The sequence below is a fragment of the Hylobates moloch genome, unplaced genomic scaffold (assembly GCF_009828535.3).
Source record: "Hylobates moloch isolate HMO894 unplaced genomic scaffold, HMol_V3 SCAFFOLD_10, whole genome shotgun sequence".
Classification (NCBI taxonomy): domain Eukaryota; kingdom Metazoa; phylum Chordata; class Mammalia; order Primates; family Hylobatidae; genus Hylobates; species Hylobates moloch.
Genome location: NW_026652285.1, coordinates 41,944,970 through 41,968,784, shown reverse-complemented (window position 1 = coordinate 41,968,784; position 23,815 = coordinate 41,944,970). Strand labels below are relative to the sequence as shown.

At 43.5% G+C, this 23,815-nt stretch overlaps 1 protein-coding gene across 2 annotated transcripts in view; it reads right to left on the bottom strand.

Annotated features, from left to right (window-relative positions):
• Nucleotides 1–1,673: 1,673 nt before the first annotated feature.
• FAM240B (family with sequence similarity 240 member B) overlaps nt 1,674–23,815 on the bottom strand; it is a 26,505-nt gene continuing 4,363 nt past the window's right edge. The window contains exons 1-3 of one of the 2 annotated variants that reach the window (XM_058445224.1): nt 13,052–13,203; nt 11,583–11,728; nt 1,674–2,267 (exon numbers count right to left, since the gene is read on the bottom strand). In XM_058445224.1, coding sequence (XP_058301207.1) covers nt 2,174–2,267; nt 11,583–11,725 — 237 coding nt within the window. In that variant the 5' untranslated portion in view covers nt 11,726–11,728; nt 13,052–13,203 and the 3' untranslated portion in view covers nt 1,674–2,173. Of the gene's footprint in view, nt 2,268–11,582; nt 11,729–13,051; nt 13,204–23,815 lie in introns of those variants that run through there. The other variant, XM_032165471.2, reaches the window with a different exon arrangement.

The following is a 23,815-nucleotide window of genomic DNA, read 5'->3' as shown; positions in this document are numbered from 1 at the left end:
GTCTCTGGGCTACAGACACATCTCCCCAGGGACCTCGGGTCCGCACCCCCTGACTATCTCCTGCTCCTCTTTAGTTCTTCACACTTGCTTTTGTCCTCTGTCCAAGACATCCTCCCTGTCGCATTTTCCTGGATGATTCTTGTCTGTATTTCTTTTTTTTTCTTTTTTTTTTTTTGAGACGGAGTCTGGCTCTGTCGCCCAGGCTGGAGTGCAGTGGCACAATCTCGGCTCACTGCAAGCTCCGCCTCCCAGGTTCACGCCATTCTCCTGCCTCAGCCTCTCCGAGTAGCTGGGACTACAGGCGCCCGCCACCACGCCCGGCTAATTTTTTGTATTTTTTAGTAGAGACGGGGTTTCACCGTGGTCTCGATCTCCTGACCTCATAATCCGTCCGCCTCAGCCTCCCAAAGTGCTAGGATTACAAGCGTGAGCCACTGCGCCCGGCCTGTATTTCTTTATTTATTCTATGTATGTAGGGTATACACCATGATGTTCTGATGTACACATGCATAATGAAATGATTAATACCATCTAGACCTCAGCTTAAGCATCCATTTCTCAGGGAGCTTTCCCTTTTCCTTGACCTCCAGATGTGGTTAGCCTTCCTCATGTTCATTCCCATGGCCCTCTGCCTTTGCCAAAGTTATATTTCTTTTTTTTTTTTTCAGATGGAGTCCCGCTCTGTCGCCCAGGCTGGAGTGCAGTGGCGCAATCTCGGCTCACTGCAAGCTCCGCCTCCCAGGTTCACGCTATTCTCCTGCCTCAGCCTCCCTAGTAGCTGGGACTACAGGGGCCCGCAACCACGCCTGGCTAATTTTTTGTATTTTTAGTAGAGACAGGGTTTCACCGTGTTAGCCAGGATGGTCTGGATCTCCTGACCTCGTGATCTGCCAGCCTCGGCCTCCCAAAATGCTGGGATTACAGACATGAGCCACCGCGCCCTGCCAGGTCTATTTCTTTATTAGTCTCCTCCGTTTCTGAACTTTGTGCAGATTTTCCCAGCTGTCGGTAACGGCTAATTTGTTGCATCTGAATTGAGTAAGAGCCCATGGCAGGGGCCAGTACGGCACCCTGGATCTCATCACCGTGGGCAGGGTAGAACACTTCTCCAACCCTTCTTGCCACCCGTGGCTCTGTCAGCTGAAATGAGGTCGTTTAGTTTCCTGTGGAAGCAGAAGGAAGCAGTTATGCCAGCCCATCTCACCTGTGAGGGCTGGGATCCTGTCCAGCACCGCCTCAAACTATGCCCCCACTGCACCCTCTGTGTCTCTCTGGCCGTCTGTGCTTCTTGGTCCCCTAGAGCTCACGGTTTACATCCCTCTGCTGCAGCCTTGCAGGGAGGAATCGGGCCAGTGGAAGCCCCATCATTACTGCCCCCATAGAAGGCCACCTGCCCTGTGATCGTGTTTGGGGCCTGAGAGGAGGCTAACGTGAGGGTGACTTTAAATTCCAGAATGTGTCTGGACACCTGCTGTGCCACCAGAGAACTAACTCAACAAGTGTGAAGGGAGTTCACATGGGGGACTTGACCTTGAGGGCGCGGCCACCAAGTTTATCTGCATGCTCTCATTGCAGGTTCCTAAATAAACCCGTTTATGAAGAAAAAACAACACATTTACAGGAAGAAATAAATTAATTGAGTTCCTTTTCAAGCCATATTGTTAAATTCTTTCTATAATAATAGCTTTATTTCTGCAAGCAGTTACATTTCTGTGTTCACAAAAAGCAGGGAAAGAAGGACAAGATTTTATGACTCTTTTTCCAGGAGACCTGGCGAAGCCAAATTTTCATCAAGGTCATTGCCCTCAGTAAGCTTAGAGAAAACACTTCAAATGTCTCAAGACTTGAAACATTTCAAAATGAGAAGGAAATGTGGAAATATACTAGGCTACATGGGTCTGTGAGACCTGGAGAGTGCTAATTCCAAGAGCTTTCTTATTAAATAGCCCAAGCGTCCTATCCCACTTGCGGTCATCCTGTCCTCTGTGCAGAGGGGATTGAGCAGGATAACTCCCATTAGCACTGGGGGAGGTTTCACATGTAAATCCCCTAGCAAATGGAAGCACAAATAGAGAGCGTCCTGTTTAGTAAGTAAGCATAACTTGGGTGTTAGTTTTTTTCCCCTAGAAAAGTGGTCGCTTGCTAACTTTGAAGTTGGTGAGGCAGGCAGCGCTCAGTCTGCGGTGTGTGCCGGCTTTTCCTTCTCATCAGGGTTGTCCAGCATCCTCAGCCTCCTCTCCAGCCTCTGCCTCCATTCTTCTCTGAGCCTGCGGAGGGGAAACCGTGCACATGCTCAGTGCATTTGTCTCCAGCTATGCTGGTCGACTGAACCGTGGCTTTGTTTTTCTTCTCAAAGATACTTTTAAAAGAAACCCATTGTGTGTTCCCCTCCCTGTGTCCATGTGTTCTCATTGTTCAACTCCCACTTATGAGTGAGAACATTCGGTGTTTGGTTCTCTGTTCCTGTGTTAAGGGGAGGGAGAGCATTAGGACAAATACCTAATGCATGCAGGGCTTAAAACCTAGATGACGGGTTGATAGGTGCAGCAAACCACCATGACACATGTATACCTATACATTCTGCACATGTATGCTGGAACTTAAAGTAAAGTAATAATTTAAAAAACCCAATGGTGCTGGGCGCGGCGGCTCACGCATGTAATCCCAGCACTTTGGGAGCCCGAGGCGGGCGGATCACGCACAAGGTCAGGAGATCGAGATCATCCCGGCTAACACGGCGAAACTCCGTCTCTACTAAAAATACAAAAACAAAATTAGCTGGGCATGGTGGCGGGTGCCTGTAGTTCCAGCTACTGGGGAGGCTGAGGTGGGAGAATGGTGTGAACCCGGGAGGTGGAGCTTGCAGTGAGTTGAGATCGTGCCACTGCACTCCAGCCTGGGCGACAGAGCAACACTCCGTCTCAAAACAACAACAACAACAACAACAACAAACCAATGCTTTTTACAAATGAATAAAGAAAAAAATGAATAGTCGCAAGGGCATAGTCTATGGATAGATGGCTTTATCCCAAATGTAATCCTTCCCAAATTGATAGGTGGATTCCATGTAATGCCAATCAAAATCCCAGCAAGAATTTTCTGTAGCCATCAACAAGATGATTCCAACTTCTATATGGAAAGGCAAAAGTAAATTAGCCTTAAGAAGTTTGAAGAACACTGTTGAAGGACTCACACTACCTGATTTGAAGCTTAACGTAAAGTTACCATCATCAAGGCAGTGAACAAACAAATAGATTATTAGCACAGAATAGAACAGAAAGTCCAGAAATAAATACACAGTAATATGGCCAGTTGATTTTTCACAAGGGGTTAAGGCTACTCAGTGGACGATGGATAGGCTTTTTAACAAATGGTGCCGGAACATTATGTATCTATATTCAAACAATGGGCTTGGAATCTGCTGCAGTCTGAACGTGTGTGTTTCCCCTCAGATTCATATATCTAATTCCTAACTTCCAAGGGGATGATATTAAATTCTGCTCGATTATGGGCCCGGCAAAGAATGGGAAGATTCTGGAGTCATGCTCTGAGGTCCTGGGGTTAGATAATATGCGCTTATTACAGGAAAATCAGAATAAACATTAAAGAACTTTAAAAATTGAATTCACTTTCATCTTTCATTCTTATAAATAACGCTACAAGGAGTATAATACTTAATAGTCTTACCACATCCCAGTCTATTTTCCTCGGAGTGGCTCCCAGAGGTGAAATATTACCACTTAGAAGGTATAAATATTTTGAAGGCTCTAGGCACCTATTACCAGACTGGCTTCAGGAAAACTGCTTACTTACAACTCTGCTTAATTATGGGCCCAGGAAATAATGGAAAGAATCTGGCTCACGGGCCTGTTGCTGGGTAGTGCCTGTTGCATAAACACATGAGCAAGCAGGGCCTGAAAGTTGAAATATTGTCAGAGAATGAAGCACATGGGGCAGTACCGTCAAGACATTCACTCTGGGAGGCCGAGGCAGGCAGATCACGAGGTCAGAAGATCGAGACCATCCTGGCTAACATGGTGAAACCCCACCTCTACTAAAAACAAACAAAGAAAAATTGGCTGGGATGGTGGTGGGCGCCTGTAATCTCAGCTACCCGGGAGGCTGAGGCAGGAGAATCACTTGAACTTGGGAGGCAGAGGTTGCAGTGAGCCAAGATCGCGCCACTGCACTCCAGCTTGGGCGACAGACGGAGACTCCATCTCAAAAATAAAAAAAAGGGATGATTTACTGAGCTTATATGACCTTCTACTTTGATATCTACAGATTAGTAATTTTCGTAATTATATTTCTAAATCATGGTTATTAAGTATTTATCCTATATTTTAATTTGTAATCCACCTCTCCAACCTGGAGAATACCCAGGTTCACAAGTTTTTTTTGTTACACATCTCTGAAAGCCTCTGTAACTAAAGCTGCCTTCAAATACATGACTTTTGTCACCTAGGATCTTTTAAAGCTCACTAATAAGGGCTGCTGCCTGGGTGTTTCATTGAACTTGATGCACTTCTTAATCTAATGTGGATTCATTCATTAACAAAAGGGACTGTAACTTTTACTGAGTGTGGTGGCCATGAAAATGCGCCACTCAGATGTGAGGAGCAAAGTTGACTGGTGGCTGCAGCTTCTTTCCTTTTGTATTTGCCTCAGATCAATGCCAAGGCCAAACTTCTTGCAGGCTGCTCTAAGACAGTGACTGGGCATGGCCGTAGTATTAATGCAGGCCCATCCCAGCAAACTGCAGAACTTCTTTAACAGGTGACTTTGGCTAACTGACTCCCCATTACTCTGGCCAAAACTTATCAGGGCTGCCCTGCTGTCTTCCCAATCCTAACTCCTTCTTTTTCTCCTTCATGGAGGTCAGACCCGCATCACAGTCTGATGACTTTCCTTCATTTCTCTGGCTTCGTGGTGTGGTGATGCTGGCTCATAACAGTTCATGAAGACCAATTATTAACTTTTCAGGAATTTTATAAGCTAATTTTTAAATATAGACATTATTAAAAGTAAATTATATAAACATAATTATTTTAAAACAAGGACACTGACTATGCAAAATTCGTTACTTCCTAATTATTTTACTGCATTTTACAATCTATGCTCTTCAGATTGCTTAGGTCTATTTCACCTGTTATGGTGAAAGTACTACATGATGAGGTGTTACTACCAAACACCTCTTCTGAACTTGTCTTCATTGACATCTCACTGGTAGCTTGAAATAGACTGTGGTGGGAATATTTACACCATGGAAGCTGGCAAACACTATAAATCATACATGACTTGATGTATCCTTTTGTTCATTGTCTGAACTAGGGTTTGGCCCTAAGGCCAAATCTGGCCAGCTACCCGTTTTGTACATAAGGTTTTATTGAAATATAGCCCTGCCCACTTGTTTACATATTTTATTTACATATGGCTATGGCTGCTTTCACACTACAATGGCACAGCTAAAGAGCTGCAATGCAGATCATATGACCTAAAAAGCCAAAAATATTTACTGACTGGTTCCTTTTAGAAAACGTTTGCTGAGGCCGGGCGCGGTGGCTCACGCTTGTAATCCCAGCACTTTGGGAGGCCGAGGCGGGCGGATCATGAGGTCAGGAGATCGAGACCACGGTGAAACCCCGTCTCTACTAAAAATACAAAAAATATTAGCCGGGCCTGGTGGCGGGCGCCTGTAGTCCCAGCTACTCGGAGAGGCTGAGGCAGGAGAATGGCGTGAACCCCGGGAGGCGGAGCTTGCAGTGAGCCGAGATTGCGCCACTGCACACCAGCCTGGGCGACAGAGCGAGACTCCGTCTCAAAAAAAAAAAAAAAAAAAAGAAAATGTTTGCTGACCCTTGGTCTCAACTTAAACGATGGACAAAATGTTAACATGGATTAAATTTAGAAGTGTGTCATGTCTATAGCTAATACATTATAAATAGCAAAAAAATTGAGGAAATATTCTTTCAGTACTAGAAAACTATTATCTTCAATAACATGACTTCTTTTCTGAATTGGATAGTAATCAAATGTTTACTTGTTGTATGATTTTTTTCCAAATTATGGTTGAATTGCAACCATCAGTTGGCCCAGATACAAGAGGTTGGCAAAAATGAATAAAATCACATTTCATTATTATTCTCTGTGAGAATCAGGTGACTATATGGGATTTATAATGGGCATTGTGCATTTTCTTATTGTTTATAAATTGTGTGCTACACAGCTTTCATATCAGACTTGTAAACATATGTATGTATATACACACATACATTTTTCCTCCAGAGAGCCAGGTAAACATTCATCAGCACACAAGTTTCCTTCCAATTTTTCATTCACAGGTGCTTCCTCCAATAAAACTCATACACATCTAATCTCTTGCCCTCTGCTTCTTAGAGGACTTGAATTAACACATTTGGTATGATGCATTCATTCTAGGAAAAATAAATAGGAATCTGGGGTTCATAATATATTTATTCACTTTTTATAGCAGTTATACACTATTGCTAAATGGTAAGGAATTCAGGTGTCCATCTACCCAAATGTCTTTTAAATCTTGTTTTATGAATATTCAGACAGTTTGCTGCTCCTTTTTTGTTGGTATCTTTCATTACTGTGTTGCTTCTGTTTATTTTGGGGTTCTCAGTAAACCGGTGAATACAAATTTATAAGTGGGGCTTTCCTTTTGAAGTAGGGAAGGTCCATAGGAGGAAGATAATGCTTAAAACTTGGCTTACAAATTCAGATACATCAGAAGAGCCATAAGACTGGCACTAAAGCTCAGAGAACATTTTTACCTTCAGCCTAGAAATACTGGCCTCACTTTTCAAATGGAGACCAAGTAATGTTTACTATTTCTTGTTCTAGATTCTTCTGATTTGTGGAGGATATGTTAATTCCTAGGAGCACAGATTCTCCTTGATAAGTCTGGGGCTTACCTAGAAAGCAGGATGATATTTGTGAGACTCTTAAGCCATAATCATGATGTTATTCCTGGAATGGGTGAGGAGAACTGGATCTATAATTGTATTTTTCCATCTTATGCTAGGCACTAAACATATGTGTCAGTTTGGGTCCTCCAAGAAGCAGATTTGTGGGAAACATCTGCGAAAAATAAAGAAGGGAGGAAACTGAAGCAGTCAAGAAGAGCCTTTAGACTTCAGCGCTGGTCTGACATCTGTGAAAAGAGAGGGGGGAAATAACGATTGAGTAGGAAGAAACCACCCCACAGCACTGTTCTGAGGAAGCTTGGGCTGGGCTGGTGGGAAGTCCCTGAGCAAATGCTGCCCCCAGGGGAGCCATGTCATGCAGGAATTGCCTGGAACTAGCACCTCTGCCACCCTCAGTAATTGGCCGGGAGCAGCCTGGGAGAAGTATGGCTTTGGCTCATACACGATGGTGGATCCAGAAAGGGAGCAGCCAGCACTATCAGTCAACTATGCTCCCAAAGCAAATGATCCTGAAGGTCGTCTGAGTGGGGCACTTCTGTGGCTACCACGCTATGTAAAGAAGAGCAATTGAGTACTCCGTGTCCTCAAGGAATTTAGAGTTGACTGAATTCTTGATCTCCCATTTCAGATCTCAGTACTCCAATCTTGATCTCTATGCTTTTACTTTAGTATGAAAAGTCAGATGATGGTTTTGCTACACCTACTCCATTCTCGGAGGCAGGAAGCATGCCTTGACAATTGTTTTTCCATAGTGGGGAGAGGCGGGCCTGAGTCTGGTTTCCTTGTGGCCTGCAGCTCACTGGCCACATCTCTGGTCAAGGGGCAGAGCTCAGTCCGTTCACACAGGCTGACAAGCTTTGGCATACTCATTTGACCAACTCAATTTACCAGCTGCATTTCCTATCCTTTCAGTTTGAATGAAAAATCTGACGAAAAATTTTCTCCCTGCTTATTCTTTGTAGACTAACTCTTGTCTTATAAAAAGTTTGAAATAGAGATTTCATCTGGCTAGTAGATTCTGAGTCCAATTATCTTATTGCCTGAAGCTGAAAACATCCTAATTGATACAATCGATAAGCAAGCTTCAGTGCAAGAGAGAGGTGAGTGGTCTTGGGGTGAGGCTTGATGCACCCCCAGATTTAATGTCTACCTGGCACTGTTGAGATCTGCTAAATTATGAAGTGGTATTTTGAAGACCACACTTCTTGCCTGAAAACATTAGTAGTTCATATAAGCACTGTCCAGTTTCTTAGTTATAGCTACTGGCTGGGCACTTAGGTGTCCATAAGACATTATCTAAACTGAGATACTTTCGAAAATAAAAGAGACTGCAGTCAATGATTATACCAAACTGATAGGTGTCCATCCAAACTGCCCCAGGCAAACCAGGAGGTATGGTCACACATCATGCCGATACGACACTCGAGTCTTCTCGAATTGCCTCGATCAGTTGTTTGAAAACACTTTCCAACTTCTTTGGGGGACTAACCCATCCATGTTCTGTTGCTTTTCTCTATCCAGACTCAGAGAAATTAAAGAAGTTCCCAGTTCTGGGGCCACCCACCTTGTCTTGTGATCTCACCCCAGGACCTCTGCCAGATATAGCACATCAGTTCCTAGGAATAACGGATTCTTTCCATCCCCAGCTCCCTTCTCTGAGTCACTGAACCCACAGGTGTGTGCTTAACACACTTCACCCAGCTCTGGAACAACATCTTGCCAGGTTAGCCCAGCAGAGGGAGAGGAACATAAGACATTATTGGATTTGTTCTCCTGTCAACAAAGGGGTTTGGTGGAAAATTTGGAAGTTTTTTCTCTCTATTGCTCACTCAGATATTTAGAACATTTCTTGATTGCACGGTGGATTGGATTTTCCTTTTATAAATTGAGGGTAGAATTTAAAAAGGCCTGAGTGTTACGTGTGTGTGTGTGTGTGTGTGTGTGTACATTGGAGGGTGTGCATTCGCATATAGTGGAGTTGGGGGAGGCAGAGCCCACAGGGGTGGAATAGGGACTCAGGGGTCTATGATATTTATTGGTCTGCAAGTATATGTTGGGAGAGTATTACTTTGTTAGGACAGCGTTTCAAACTATTTGCTCAGATCAGCGGGGATTTAAGCAAATGTTCTGACATTTTGGCTCTAATTTAAAAATTCTAGATTTTTTGTGAAACCTGGTTCATGTGGGATGTGTATGTGTTTGCTTTGCTTTTTTTATCAGCAAAAATAACAGTAAAACCACGAGGTTTTAATTCATTGTTTAACCAATTAAAAAGGCTTTTGAGAATTCTAATTCACAATTGATAAGCGTGATGGCTCTAGTCAGCGGCCTCGAGGCTGAAGGAGGGACCCAGGGAGTGGCCTCGCTTCCTCAGCTCCTGGTGGTATCCTGGTTCTGAGTCCTGTGGCCGCTGCAATCTTGTCTTTAAACACTTAGTTGGGGGAGACTGATGAAATGTTTCATGATGAGCACAAAGATTTATTCTTTCAGTCATAGAAGGTAGAGAAAACTGCTCCAAACTTTAGAAGAGGGGGTCATTTCTAGGGAACATGGGAGCCTGGAAAATTAATGCATTTTGTTCTATGGACAATTTCCAATTGATTGCCATTTTTATAACTTATTTTTTACTTAAAAATGGCACAGGATCATTACAGAGACTTTGGAAAAAATAGGAGAACACACACAAACACACACACACACACACACAATCTGTCATCCTATTAGTCAAAAATAACCACTTTCAGTATCTTAGTGTATTTTTTTCTAATCTTTTTCCTTTACATACTATATATTTAAAAGTTTTACTATCTTGACAAAAATAAGATCATATTGCAAGTTTTGCTTTCTGGAAGGGAAGATACTGCACAGGGCTCAAGATGGGATCTGGCTTCCAGTGGGCTAGTGGGCCAGGACTGGAGGACGGAAGATGGTGGGGACCACACAACGGACTCTCTTCACTTCCCTGAGAATCTAACGCATTGGATGCTCTAACATGAGACTTTTCTAGCATGTAGGAAGGCCTAGTTTTGCCCATTAGGCCACCAGGAGTGTGGCTGGAATGTTGGCAGAGCTCTTCTCCGGGTATGGAAGGAGGGTCCTCTTGGGCTTAAGAAAGGATTTTGTTTTAGAAATTCACTTTGAGTTTTACACATGTGAATGTTTTCAGTTAGGCATGCACTAAGCAGACACAGAAACATGGAATCACAGTGCTCTGCTGTGGGGAACACATGACTACCATTGCATCTGCAAGTGGACATCCTAGCAGACAGACAGCCTGGCTAGCCTCTCCCATTTTAGGGACAGAGAACCTGGACAGGCCCAAAAGAATTGAGCTGATCCTTCTGCTCCAAGGCATTTGACGTGTGAGGGTAGGTGCTGGCCCTGGCATCCAGATTGAGGTTGACACACACGACACATCTTCCCACATAAGCAAACCTTCATCTCTCAGCAGACTCCTTGGAATAGAACAACAAGTTCACTTGCCAGTGAGGGAAAGACCACATTACCCTTCTCCCAAGAATCTTGATACATATTATCCCAGATGAGGGATCTTTTTATTACACTAGTTTTTCACACATATACATATTTGTCAACCTAACCCTGAAATGTAGTGTAACCACATGTGCTAAAGATTGTAACAGAGAAAGGGTAGCGAACAGATTGTTTTAGTTTATCAAGACATAAATAACATAACTTCATTTTTTATATTAAAAAAAGTCTTGTCCATATCTCTGAGTCATTGGTTCTCAATCAGGGACAACTTTGACCTCCAGGTGGCCTTGCTTCTCACAATTTGTGTGGAGATCTTACAGATAGCTAATGTTTTGAGGCCAAGGATGCTGATAAACATCTTAGCACAGAACAACCCTCCACAACAAAGAATTATTTGGCCCTGAATGTCAATAGTGCTGAGGTGGAAAAACCCTGGTATACTTGCAAGACTGAATGAGTGGATGCATTGGTGATGTTTTCTATTTTCTGTGTTTTATGATGTTTTGACATCTTACAAAGTTTGCTGGCTAGGGAGAGACTGCCCCTGCTAGGACTAGCCCTATTTTAGTGATAGCAAAAGGCTTGGCCAATCTCCAGACCAACCAATCTCAAGTCTGTAGTCTTAGCCACCTCCTTGTCTAACTCTCATACAGTGAGCCACTATTTCCCCTGACCTTGATTATCCTGGGGCCAGGTACCAGGCAACTGGAAACCACTCCTATAGCCCAAATCCTGCCAGAATGACTCAAACTAACTAATCCTGAATTACACACTCTGCACCGCCTTGCCTTTTTCGTAGAAACCCCAATAAAGACTGTGGCTGAGAGGTTCCCGCTAGCTCTTCTCCCACCTGACCAAAACCAGGAGCTTCCCCTCTGGCCCTGTGGGACATGCATGTGTGATCCCCTCCTCTGGGACCTGTGAGCACAGTGAACTTCTTCCTTCCAAGCCTTGCTCCCATTTCCTCATGAGAACTTGCATTTCCTCCTGTCACTGCACAGAGTTCATGCTTTCATGTCCAGCATATGTCCATTCTTACAGCAGTGGGAACCAAAGAGAATTCCCTACCTCCGTCTTCATATCTGGCATATCTCTGGGAAATCCACTTTAAAAGTAATAATAGAGAAATGATTCACATACTTTTTCAGGGCGCTTCTTTCCTGACGATCTTCCTCCAGTTCTCGGTAAAAAGTCTGTTTGCTAATTTCTTTTTCCCAGAAGCTTTTGAGCTCATGACAAGTTTCACAGCAGAAGACTTCTCGACGGATGTATTGATTGTTCATCCCCTGAAATATACAAGTAAAGCAAATCCCAGTTCTTTAAACAAAGCCACTCTACGTTTGGAGTGATAGAAAGATGAGCTTGCATGTAGACACTGCCATTTACACTTTTTTTTTTTTTTTGGTGACTGTAGACACATCACACACTTGTATTCTGAGTCTGTTTCCTCAACTGCAAATGGGAATAATAATAGCTATGCCAGAAAACATCATGAAAAATTTTGAATTAGACAAAACCAAAAAGGGTATCTGGTAACTCTTCCAAATTATCTGATTTTAAGGCTTGCCGTTTTCACTGTCTTTGAGCTATTTGACAATTTTGTAAATTATAGAAAAATTATAGTAATGAAAATGGTTCATGAACAGAGAAATCCAAATAAATTCTGTGCAGTGGAATGCAATTGCTATACCTACGAATATCAATTTTTTCATTGATGTGTTTTTAAAATTTTCTTTTGACTCAGTTGTAATATCTTACTAGTTTTTTCCTTATTTATAAGTAAAATAAAATATCTGATACTTCTTCATTTTATATTTGAATATGATTCATTATTTTAGCTTTCTTAAAAAAATGTCCTTTAATAGTTACTTCAGTTGTGTGTGTGTGTGCATGTGTAAGATGCGCATCGTCAACAAAAGTGCTAAGCCTCATGCATGACAAATGGCCAACAACCAGTTAACAGTGTGCTCTTTCCATCCTTCCTCACAGAATAGCAAGAGCCTCTGCTGTCTATCAAGGACCCAGTGTGGGCCGGGTACGCTTTACACACTGTCCCGTCTGATGCTCGCTACAGCTCTGTCTCTATTCGCTGTTCAGATGAAACTAGAGAGAGAATCTGCTTGTGGCCATCACTGAAAATGGAAGAGCTGGCATTTGAACCTAGGTCTGTCGGTCTTCAGAGCCAGTGCTTTTTGCTCTGCAGATCCTCTTTGCTCACACGAAGTGCCCGCTGCATTTGGAAATGGGTATGTCCGGAGCAAGCTCGTTCAGCATATGTATACACATCCTCTGAAGGGACACATATGTAACCCAAAAATGTTTGCTTTTTACCTTAACGTGGCCCACTTTCCAGATCTCAGTAGTGCCATCAGGCAGGCGGACACAAATGCCTGCACAACAGATCCCTCCCTGCCTGCTGGCAGCTCCTGCTCAGAGAAATGCTTCAGCCCTGGCTGGAGACTGGAAAGAGACCTGGTCCCTTACTCCACAGCTACAAAGTCCCTATGACCCTGTGCAAGCTGGGTTTTCCTGGGGTACCCAAAGGATTAGGGGTGAGAGAGGAGTTTAGAAAAGGCTTCAGAGAAAACGCTGGCTGCGGTGGCTCACGCCTGTAATCCTAGCACTTTGGGAGGCCAAGGCTGGTGGATCACGAGGTCAGGAGATGGAGACCATCCTGCCTAACACAGTGAAACCCCGTCTCTACAAAAATACAAAAAAATTAGCCGGGCGTGGTGGTGGGCGCCTGTAGTCCCAGCTACTCGGGAGGCTGAGGCAGGAGAATGATGTGAACCCGGGAGACGGAGCTTGCAGTGAGCCGAGATCGCGCCACTGCACTCCAGCCTAGGCGACAGAGTGAGACTCCATCTCAAAAAAAAAAAAAAAAGCTTCAGAGAAGAAATAACATTTATTATTTTATATTTATGATATAGAATAATTTGTATTTTATTTATATTACACTTATATGTATAATAGTAGAATATGATGCTCTCATCAGAGGGGCAACAAGAGCTTCCCACTTGAAGGGAACAGCATGTGTAAGTGTACTGGGGTAAGAAGAAGCTTGCAACTGAAAACAGCTTTGGGTATTCGATAAAGATTTTAAGAATCCACTTCCGGTGTTCTTCCTGGACCCATCTTCCAATCACCTGCTTATTTCTTTTTTTTGTATTCTATAGAGTAGGGTTTCACTATGTTTTATATTCTGACCCGTGATGCCCGCTCGGCCTCCAAATCTGGATAAGAGCCAGATTTCTGTAGTCAGAGCTGCCCTAGAAAAAACCGCTGAGCATGCGGGTGGGTGGTGGCAGCGAGGCAGGTCAGGGTAGAGACGACTGAAGGAGACGCGGGGAGAGAAGAGGGAGAAAACATTTTCCTCAGTGCCAGCTGCTCTGCAGGTGGTTCTCACTGGTCACACACAGCTACGTGAGGGCCATTGTTTTCTTATTTAAAACATTTTATTTTTTATTAAACATTTAAAAATACTTTTAAAATATATTTTTAAATTGACAAAAGCTGTATATAATTGTGTACAAGATGACGTTTTGAAATGTGTACACATTGTGGAATAGTTAAATCGAGCTAATTCACATCTCATTTTGCACATAAAGGAGCTGATTTTCAGAGGCATTGATAGATGGTGTTGGGGTTCCATAGCTTGAGAGCAGTGTGGCTGTCAGGACCTGGAGCCTGCACTCTTCTTACCGCTCCTGGACACTCCCTGGAAAGAGGAAGTTTGACTTAGGTGCCCTCTCCCACTCCAGGCGCTCAGTGACCTTACCCCTTCCTGTGACTGATGGACGCTGGGGTGTTTGTGACTTAGAGAGGTAGAGCTTCTTGAACAGAAGCTCAGTCGTATTTTGTTTTTAATACATTGAAGCATTTAATGGGTGTTCAGTTACTCAAGTTAAATGACCCCCTTCCAAATTATCTTTTTCATATGAAGATCCGGCCCCTTTGGAGTATCTCAGACATTGAGGGTCTGAGCGTGGATTGCTTTTCTACTTTCTGGGTAAGGGAAACACTCACATCCCGTCACCTTCTGCAGTCTGCCAGGCTGGGGCTGCACCATGGAGCCTCTGGAATTTCTCTCTCAACCCTGGGACTGTCCTCCAGCCTGACCCGCTCCTGTCTTTCAAGGGCATATTTCTCACTTATTTTCTTTCCCAGGCTAATCATTCAGTGCACAGAATTCTAATAAATTTCTAGCCACTGGACATTGAAAGAGAAGCCACTAACAAAATACATCTGATTTTACATTTTCATTCATAGAACTAGGCTGTGGAATGCATGCCCTCCTCTAGCAATTAGGTTTCCTGTGGGTTTTGTTCAGGCTCCAGGAATATCTAAGGCATCTCATTTTCCTGATGTACAAGTTCAAGATAAGAAGACAGTGCTTGCTTTTAACTGCGAGGAAGGTGTTAAATGCAGAATTTGCAATGTAAGTATGCAAAAGGTAATGCCTTTTATGTGCATAATATTTTCACAAGTTTTTTTAAATTACAAAATACCCCTAAAGATTACAAGTTCATATTAGGTACCTGGTATTTAGAAAAAGGATAGCTTGGTCAAACAGGTACTCATTGAAATGTTCCTCTTTTCTCAAAATTGGTAATGAACATTTTATTCTAAAGAACTTCATTATGAAAACAAGAGAGGCCCGTGCAGGAACACAGCCTGCTGACATCCGCATGGCATTTTGCATCCTCTCTGTTTGGGAGGAAGGTGTGGTTTGGATACGGAGGGAGGATTTACTCTAGCAGATACTGTAGTTGCACAGTCATGAACTGGGTTACAGAAAATAGCTGAAAGCAGGGTGGTGTCTACACACCCAAGGAGTAAATTAAATCAGGGTGAACCTGGGCCAGACGTGGTGGCTCACACCTGTAATCCCAGCACTTTGAGAGGCCAAGGCAGGCGGATCACGAGGTCAGGAGATGGTGACCATCCTGGCTAACACGATGAAACCCCGTCTCTACTAAAAAAAAAAAAAAAGAAAGAAAAAAATACAAAAAATTAGCTGGGCGTGGTGGCACATGCCTGTAATCCCAGCTACTCAGGAGGCTGAGGCAGGAGAATTGCTTGAACCTGGGAGGTGGAGATTGCAGTGAGCTGAGACAGTGCCACTGCACTCCAATCTGGGCAACAGAGCAAGACTCGGTCTCAAAAAAAAAAAAAAAAAAAAAATTAGGGTGAACCCAAAGGAAATCAGGCTGTGAAGAATCTGATGCATGCCAGCTCTGCTTCTCATTCCTTTTTGATCGAAAAACATTTATAGGGTCTCTGTTTTCATAGAGTAGCTTGAGAGTAGTGGGCATGAGCTTTGGAAGGACTTAGGAGGGGACATGAACTCAGACGTCTTCAGGGATCCGTAAGCATCCCAAAGGAGTGAAGCCACTGGAGGCAGGGGCACCAGGTCTTGAAGGGCACGTGCTCTGCTTCAAGACATGCATTCCAAAAGGGTCCAACACCACACTGGCTGAAGAAAACACGGCATTTGGCTGGATGCAGTCAGAGGGCTACCTACCTGCCACTCCTAGTGGGCTCATTCTCTATCTGCAGATAGAGCCTATGTCCTTCTTCCTTAGATTTTCTCGAAACCTCCTCCCTGTGCTCTCCCTGCAGGGCACCCTGAACTATTTTGCTTTCTCTATGCCTTCCTCCTTCCTACGCTGTCTCACGGGGCAGCCCTCTATCCTGCTTCTGCACCCAAGCATGCAGATACCACTCTGGCTGGTCAGACTTGCTATTGCTGTCATTCCAGCAGGAACTGGGATTGGAGTTCTTCACCAAGCCACAGCCCACCCACTAGGGGTCATGTAGACACAGCTGTCCTGTCTGCGAAACACAGCTGCATCCCTACCTCCCTTGTCAGGCCAGGAGGCTGCATCCTGACAACCAGAATGGAGAGAAAGCTCAGTGGAGGACTTGCACTGTTGTGACTTTGAGCAAGAAAGCCGTTCACTTGCTCGGAGCCCCTTTCCTTAGCCACGAAGAGGAGATGAAGTGTGGTAACATACAGGAAAGTGCCCTCAACACAGCCCACCATTCAGTCCCCAAATGCCCCTCCCTGCATGCCACATGCTTGTTCAGGGAACTCACAATGCATCTCCTGATCCCTGGCAAGCATCAAAAGTGTTAACTGAATTTGAACCACCACCTAAATACAGTCTCCTTGTCTTTATACATGATATCAAATGCTTTGCTTCTTATTGACTCAGCTCATATTGAAGCCTTATTTATCTCTGTTGCTGGGCTGTAAGAATTAGAAAGACTTAGGTCATGGGGATAAGAGGCTTCCCATCTTGTCCCAGACCCAGTGCTGGACCGCGTCCAGAGAAGCCTTTAGCAAAGCTCTTGGTGATGAGTTTCACCCTTACATCACTTAGGATGTTATATTTGTGGGCTCTCTGTGGTCAGGCCCTATAATAACATTTACTGAGTGATGCTGAACATGTTTAAGGAGTGACTGTCTTACTAAAATTGGCAGTTGCCACTGTGCTGACTCTTGGGCTCAACCCCTCCAATGTTATTTCACAGCATCACTGCTTGTTTTACTGAAAACTGCTGGTGAACCTGAACTTGAGCAGTTAGAACTACTACAACGTGCAAGAACTTCTGTAAAAGAAAGTGCATTTTGTTTGAGATGAGCTGTGACATCTTCTTCCTTCTAGTTTTAAAAAACTTGTTTTATATTTATTGCTCCCATTTACTCGGCTCACTGTAGCTGGTGTTGCCCTCTTTGAACAGAATTGATAGCAATTTTAGAAAAGCATTTTTAGGAAAACATCAAAATAAGGCAGGAAACAGGAAATAAAAGATGTCTACATTTCCCTGGCGGTATTGATGGAAAACCTAGGCACTGACAGTGGCTCTCTCTGCCTCTGCACCTGGCCCAGGCAGAGATAATCATTAGCTCTATGCCATATGCATATGGTACTGCCCCTGTTGGGGCTCAAATGAGAGTGGAAAGGCGCTAGTTTCTCAAGTTGTTCTCTCTGTGTGGTTGGGAAGAAGGGAAAGCCGCTGTGATCTCCTGGGGGATGGATTGGTAGGGTTTTGTTGTCACAGAAATAAGAAATACTAAGCAATGTGCAGACACATAAACCCATTAGGTACCTGAACCCTCCTAAGCCACTTTTAAAGATTTGTAAGATTAAGCTCCTATTTGTTACATGAGCAACTTTTCAAACTCAGTGTCTCCATTCTATTGTTGTGCAATTGATTTTTGTTTATAAACTCCATTTCAGAGGTGCACACTCACGTGCCTTCTAAGTTTCCACTTGCTACTTTCATCCCATGTGTATGCAGATGGAAGAGAAGAGACTTCTCAGGGGACTGTGTATGTGCTCTTGATGTCTTTTTGTTGTTGTTGAGATGGAATCCTGCTCTGTCGCCAGGCTGGAGTGCAGTGGCTCGATCTCGGCTCACTGCAACCTCCGCCTCCCGGGTTCAAGCAATTCTCCTGCCTTAGCTTCCTGAGTAGCTGGAATTACAGGTGCACGCCACTACGCCCAGGTAATTTTTGTATTTTTAGTAGAGACAGGGTTTCACCATGTTGACCAGGATGGTCTCAATCTCTTGACCTTGTGATCCACCTGCCTCCGCCTCCCAAAGTGTTGGGGTTACAGGTGTGAGCCACGGCGCTCGGCCTTGATGTCTTTCAAATTCCTTCTAAACCTGAGTTTCTCTCAGAATATAAGATCATTCATTTTTCTTAGAACCCAGATAACTGTGTTGTCTTCCATTCCCCAGGGGCTCAAAAAGCAGGAGCAGGAAATTTAAATCACTGTAGTGTCCAGAAGGCCACATACTTGAGTTGTTCTGGTTATTTTTATAAAAAACACTTAGGAATATTATCTGCTTCTGACTCCCACCTCTAAAAATCAGGTTTACTATATTTATCTTTTTGTTTCCCCAGGTTTTATAAACTCATGGGTAGAGGGCAATAGTTCTCCTTTTAAAAGTATAGACAGCGGGGGGGAAATGCATTGGTTTTGGCAAATGAAACTCAGCCCTGCAACAACAGGGCGTGGAAGTGAGTTCAGAAAAGGAGCAGGTCTGCCCCCACCAAGTGGTCAGACAAAACTGCCCACCATATCTTTGCCTACTGGCTGGTGGGCTACAGGTCTGTGGTCTCTGGCTTACTTTTATGCTCTTTATTGAGTGCTTACTGAATACCTTTTATTCTTCAAAGCGCTCTACATCTTACCTTCAATTCTCACAACAACCCTCTTCTTACCGTCATTTTACAGAGGAAGTACAAAGAGGCAAGCCACTGCCCAAGGTCACCTTGTTAATAGTGATGGAGCTGGGATTTAAACCACACCCAACTCCAAAGCCTGTGTCATCACCAGCAAACCACCCAGCCACGGGACAGAGAGATGGCGACTCATGACAACAGCTGGGTACCAAGAAAGCAGGCATCCAGTTGAATCTGTTGAGAGCAATGCGCAAGTCATCACTGCTTTCTCAAAGCAGAACTAGATTAACTTTCTCCCAAGATGATTCCCCGTGCATCACATCAAGACACACATCCCTTTTCCTCTCTGCACTTTCTGTCGAAGTGCTCCCTGTGGCCAGTTTCATGTGGGTCATGGTAAGGATAAACAAACAAACAAAAACTAGACTCCCTCTGACACCAGCACCAAACGTGTTTGTTTAGCCCCCTCACATGGAGATTCTGCTTCCACAGGTGCAGGCGACTCACTGTCACTCCATTTCCACTCAGGTGGTCTTTTTCACCCATGGTGAAAATATCTTTAGGTCCAAAGTTTCTCGGTCTGGGAGCTAAGATGTCTCCACCTGACTGTGGCCGGAGACATTTGGACTGGTTTCTCCTCCCACTGCACCTTCAGGCCCCACTGGACAGAGGGCAGATTGAGCTTCCTCCCGTTCCTCTCTCACCTTCTCAGATGGAAGCTGGACTGCAATGTGGGAGTGTGCTGCTTAGTGTCTTAGTTTAGCACTTTTCAGAAAACATTTTCTTTTCCTTTTCTTTTCTTTCTTTTTTTTTTTTTTTTTTGAGACAGGGTCTCCCTCTGTCGCCCAGGCTGGAGTGCAGTGGCTCCATCTCTGCTCACTGTAACCTCCGCCTCCGGGGTTCAAGCAATTCTCCTGCCTCAGCCTCCTGAGTAGTTGGGATTATAGGCACGTGCCATCATATCTGGCTAATTTTTTTTGTTTTTAGTAGAGATAGGGTTTCAGCATGTTGGTCAGGCTGGTCTCGAACTCCTGACCTCGTGATCCGCCTGTCTCAGCCTCCCAAAGTGCTGGGATTACAGACATTTTCTTTTTGACTTCCCCTCCAAAATTCTGTCAGGCTACTTGAATTTCAGTCTTGAGTCCCTCTGCACAATCTCGTTATAATTAATATCCTTCAAAGCCACCTCAGATTTTGCCGGCAGTATATTTGAGTCTTAGGAGGAGGCTCAGGGGAAATACAACATCATCTGGGCAATATGAGTGAGTTCTTGGGTAGCTTGGAGTTTTAACTAAAAAAGGACTTACATGGGAGAAAAAAGCTTATACTGGACGTGTCCACAATAACTCAGCCCTGTTATTCCCTCAGAGCTTACCTGAATTCATTGGGGTGACACCAAGTCATGAAAGAGGGACACACAATTACGAGAGAAGTCCCTGTGACTTTTAGTCCATATGACACTTATGAAGCTTTCCTTTGTCACATGAAAAATGCATTGGTCTGGGAATTAAATGAGACAATGGAGCATGAAAAGTACTTAACATAGTATCTGCTCAATAATAAATATGTATCATCATCATTATCTATATTTCTATTAGCAACCTGCATTGCAGACAGTACCAAATGCCATCTCATTTAATCCTCAGCATATTGTGCTAGGTTTTACTATTCCTGTATTTGTGAGTGAGAAAGTGAATCCGAGAGGTTGACTTTCCCCAAGCTCCAGAGCTAATGATGGGGCGAGCCAGGAGTCCAGACCTGCTGTTTTCACAGCACCCAGAATGTCTATTCATTGGGTGCTGACATCACAGAAGTGACAGTGAACAATGAATCATATTTGGCAATTGCTAATGTGATCTTAAAAATTATCTCACTTAATGATATCAAGAGCTCCGGGAAATAAATCTTATTATTTTCCCTGTAACCAGACAAGAAGCCAGGGGTATAAGGTTTAAATTCTTGTCTAAGTCACAGAATCAGTAAGCGCTGATACTGGGCTCTGAACCCACAATGTCTGATGCCCAAAGTCCTGTCATCACGTCCCACAGTTTGAGCTACTTCCCTCCTTCATTTAGGGGAAAGTTCGTGTGCCCCAGAAAAATAAGGACTACTTAGCATCTGTCATCATAGACTATAATTATTCTAAGATGCTCTGCAAGGGTCTCGCTTGGATCCATCCAGGTCCATTCTGCGTGCTCAATCCTGCCAGGTTGTCGGTGGGCTCAGGGAGCCTTGCTGACTAAATCAAATAGGAACCTCACCCAGGACAGGAGTGATAGGTACCTCTCCAGGGATCAGGATGAGTAGGCTCATAAACATCAGTCTAGTTCAAGAACTAGATTTCGACCGGGCGCGGTGGCTCATGCCTGTAATCCCAGCACTTTGGGAGGCTAAGGCAGGCAGATCACGAGGTCAGGAGATCGAGACCATCCTGGCTAACACGGTGAAACTCCGTCTCTACTAAAAATACAAAAAATTAGCTGGGCATAGTGGCGAGCGCCTGTAGTCCCAGCTACTCGGGAGGCTGAGGCAGGAGAATGGCGTGAACCTGGGAGGCGGAGCTTGCAGTGAGCCGAGATCACGCCATTGCCCTCCAGCCTGGGCTACACAGCAAGACTCCGTCTCAAAAAAAAAAAAAAAAAAAAACTAGATTTCATCATCTGTTCAAGAACTAGATTTCAAAATGCTGTAAAGGTCAGTATTGAATCAATGGACAAAACTGGAACATGGACAATTACAGGATTGCATCAGTGTTATAGAGTTTCCAAAGTTGATGAGTGTACTCTAATTATGTAAGAAGATGACTGTGTTCTTGGGAAGTACCCACTGAAGCATTTAGAGGGGGAGGATTATGATGTGTCAACTTATCTCAAGTGATTTAGAAAAGATATAGTTTGACAAGGCAAATGATAAGCAGGGTAAATGGTGATGATAGGTGCATCTGGCTAATGCTATAGAGGAATTGTTTGAATTATTCTTTCTGTAATTTTGAAATTACTGCCAAGTGAATGTTAAAAAGTAAACACTACTTTTATCTCCTTTCAAGAGAAAAATTGCTATTTACTTTGCTTCTCTTCCATTTATCGCCCTCCCCCTCACAACTTCTTATGCAGAGCCCCAACCTCTGTAAATAAACCCTGAACACATTTTGTAGTGTCACAAGCTAACAAAGGCTTACAAAAATAGGTGAAGGGCATTGCAGAATTAGTCAACTTGAGAGTTCTCAATATCCAAAGAGGGAACAATATGCACAACAAAATAAACAACATGATGTTAGTTACAACCCAAAGAATGAATTCAAATTAATACAAATTATTGAAATAAACAAATGGAGGAGAAAAAACAACTATTACTTTCAGAAGAATTCCAGTGAATAAGTGTAGAAAGAATGAGGAAAAGAGAAAATCACCATGAGAACACCACAGCAATAATACCACAGTAATAATTATTGCATGCAGAATCCATTGTTCAGTGGTAAAATGAGTGGATGACATTTTAAGGAGGAACACAATTCTTACATGACATCAAAGATATGTCTCTAAAAATTTAATAATTATTGGTGGTTTTAACATACGATCACAAATTGTTTGATACTCCCCTCTCCCTAGAAGGTGGAGTTAAGTCCCCCTCCCCTTCAGTCTGGGATGACTTGGTGACTGAGGGGAAAGTAGTCACTTTACAGTGGATAAACAAATACCCCCTTAAATAAGTGTGGTTAAGGCTCTCAGCACTACTAATAAGTATTGTGGATATCATGTGTCCCTTGATGTGACATGATGTGACATGCTGACTCTATGATGCACTTCTCCTAACACCAGAATGCTGTCTATTCATGAGAAAACTGCAGACTAGCTCAAATTCTGGAATATTTTACAAAATACTTGAACACTGTTCATTTAGAAGTGTCAAGGTCATGAAAGATAAAGACTGAGAAACGGTCATAGATTGGAGGAGAATAAGGAGATACGATTGATAGATGTATACACCAATAAATGCAACGTGGTATCCTGGATTGAATCCTGGAACAGGAAAAACAGACAATAAGTAGTGGAAGACTGAGAGAATCTGATAAGTTCCACAGTAAATTTTACTGTACCAATGCTAATTTTGTTTTGATAAATGTACCATGGCTATGTAAGATGTTAATATTAGAGAAAGCTAGGTGACAGGTATATGGGAACACTCTGTACTATCTTTGTAACTTTCTCTAAATCTAGAATTATTTTGAAATAAAAAGTAAAAAGCACATGCATCTTCCTGACACCATCAGCAGACAGGAATTAAGGAGCATTGTTTGCCTGAGGAACATTTTCAATGCACAAAGAGATAGTCCGTCCTGGAGCGAGCAGCGTCCTGCTGTTTAAGCCCTGTGTCATGTGTCCAGGACTAGGAGTTAGGAGACCCCCCCACACACTCTTTATAAGGCAAGTTACTTGAACTTTCTGTTTTATCATCTGTAAAATGGAACAACGTGTACTTTCCCAATTAACCAGTTTTCAGTGGAAAAGGCTGCTGTGGAAAATGTTTTGCCTGACACAATAAGTGCTTAATAAAATCTTGGACTGCCTAATTTATATCCTTATGTGGATTACCGATAGGTCAGAGGCCACAAGCTCAGAAGCCTGTGGAGTCCTGGTGTGTTTAGAAGGCTCTGTGGCAAATTCTCGAATGCATGGCTTGTTTCAAACAGACACTGCCACTCAACTCCAACCGACTATTGCCCATGGGGCATGGTCCCAGAGTTGCCTGATATTCAAGTTTTTCAAAAGAAACTGGAAATCTGATTTTCAAAACATGTAATTTCTTTATTTTTAAATGTTGATGATAATTTACAGACATTTCAAAGCTCTGTGCGGAGCATCAGAATATGTCTGTTGGCTGGACTTGGCCTTTGGGTCACTAGTTTTTGAGGCTTACATGGATTAATAGAGAAAACTTCTGAGTTCCCCATGGACCATGTAGCTAACTATGCCTTAGCTTCCTGGAGAAACGTACACTGGGTGCACATAGAGTTGAAATAAAACAAAGTGAAAGCAACTAGAGAAAGCACCATCCCAGGGCCGGGCGCGGTGGCTCACGCTTGTAATCCCAGCACTTTGAGAGGCCAAGGCGGGCGGATCACGAGGTCAGGAAATCGAGACCACGGTGAAACCCCATCTCTACTAAAAATACA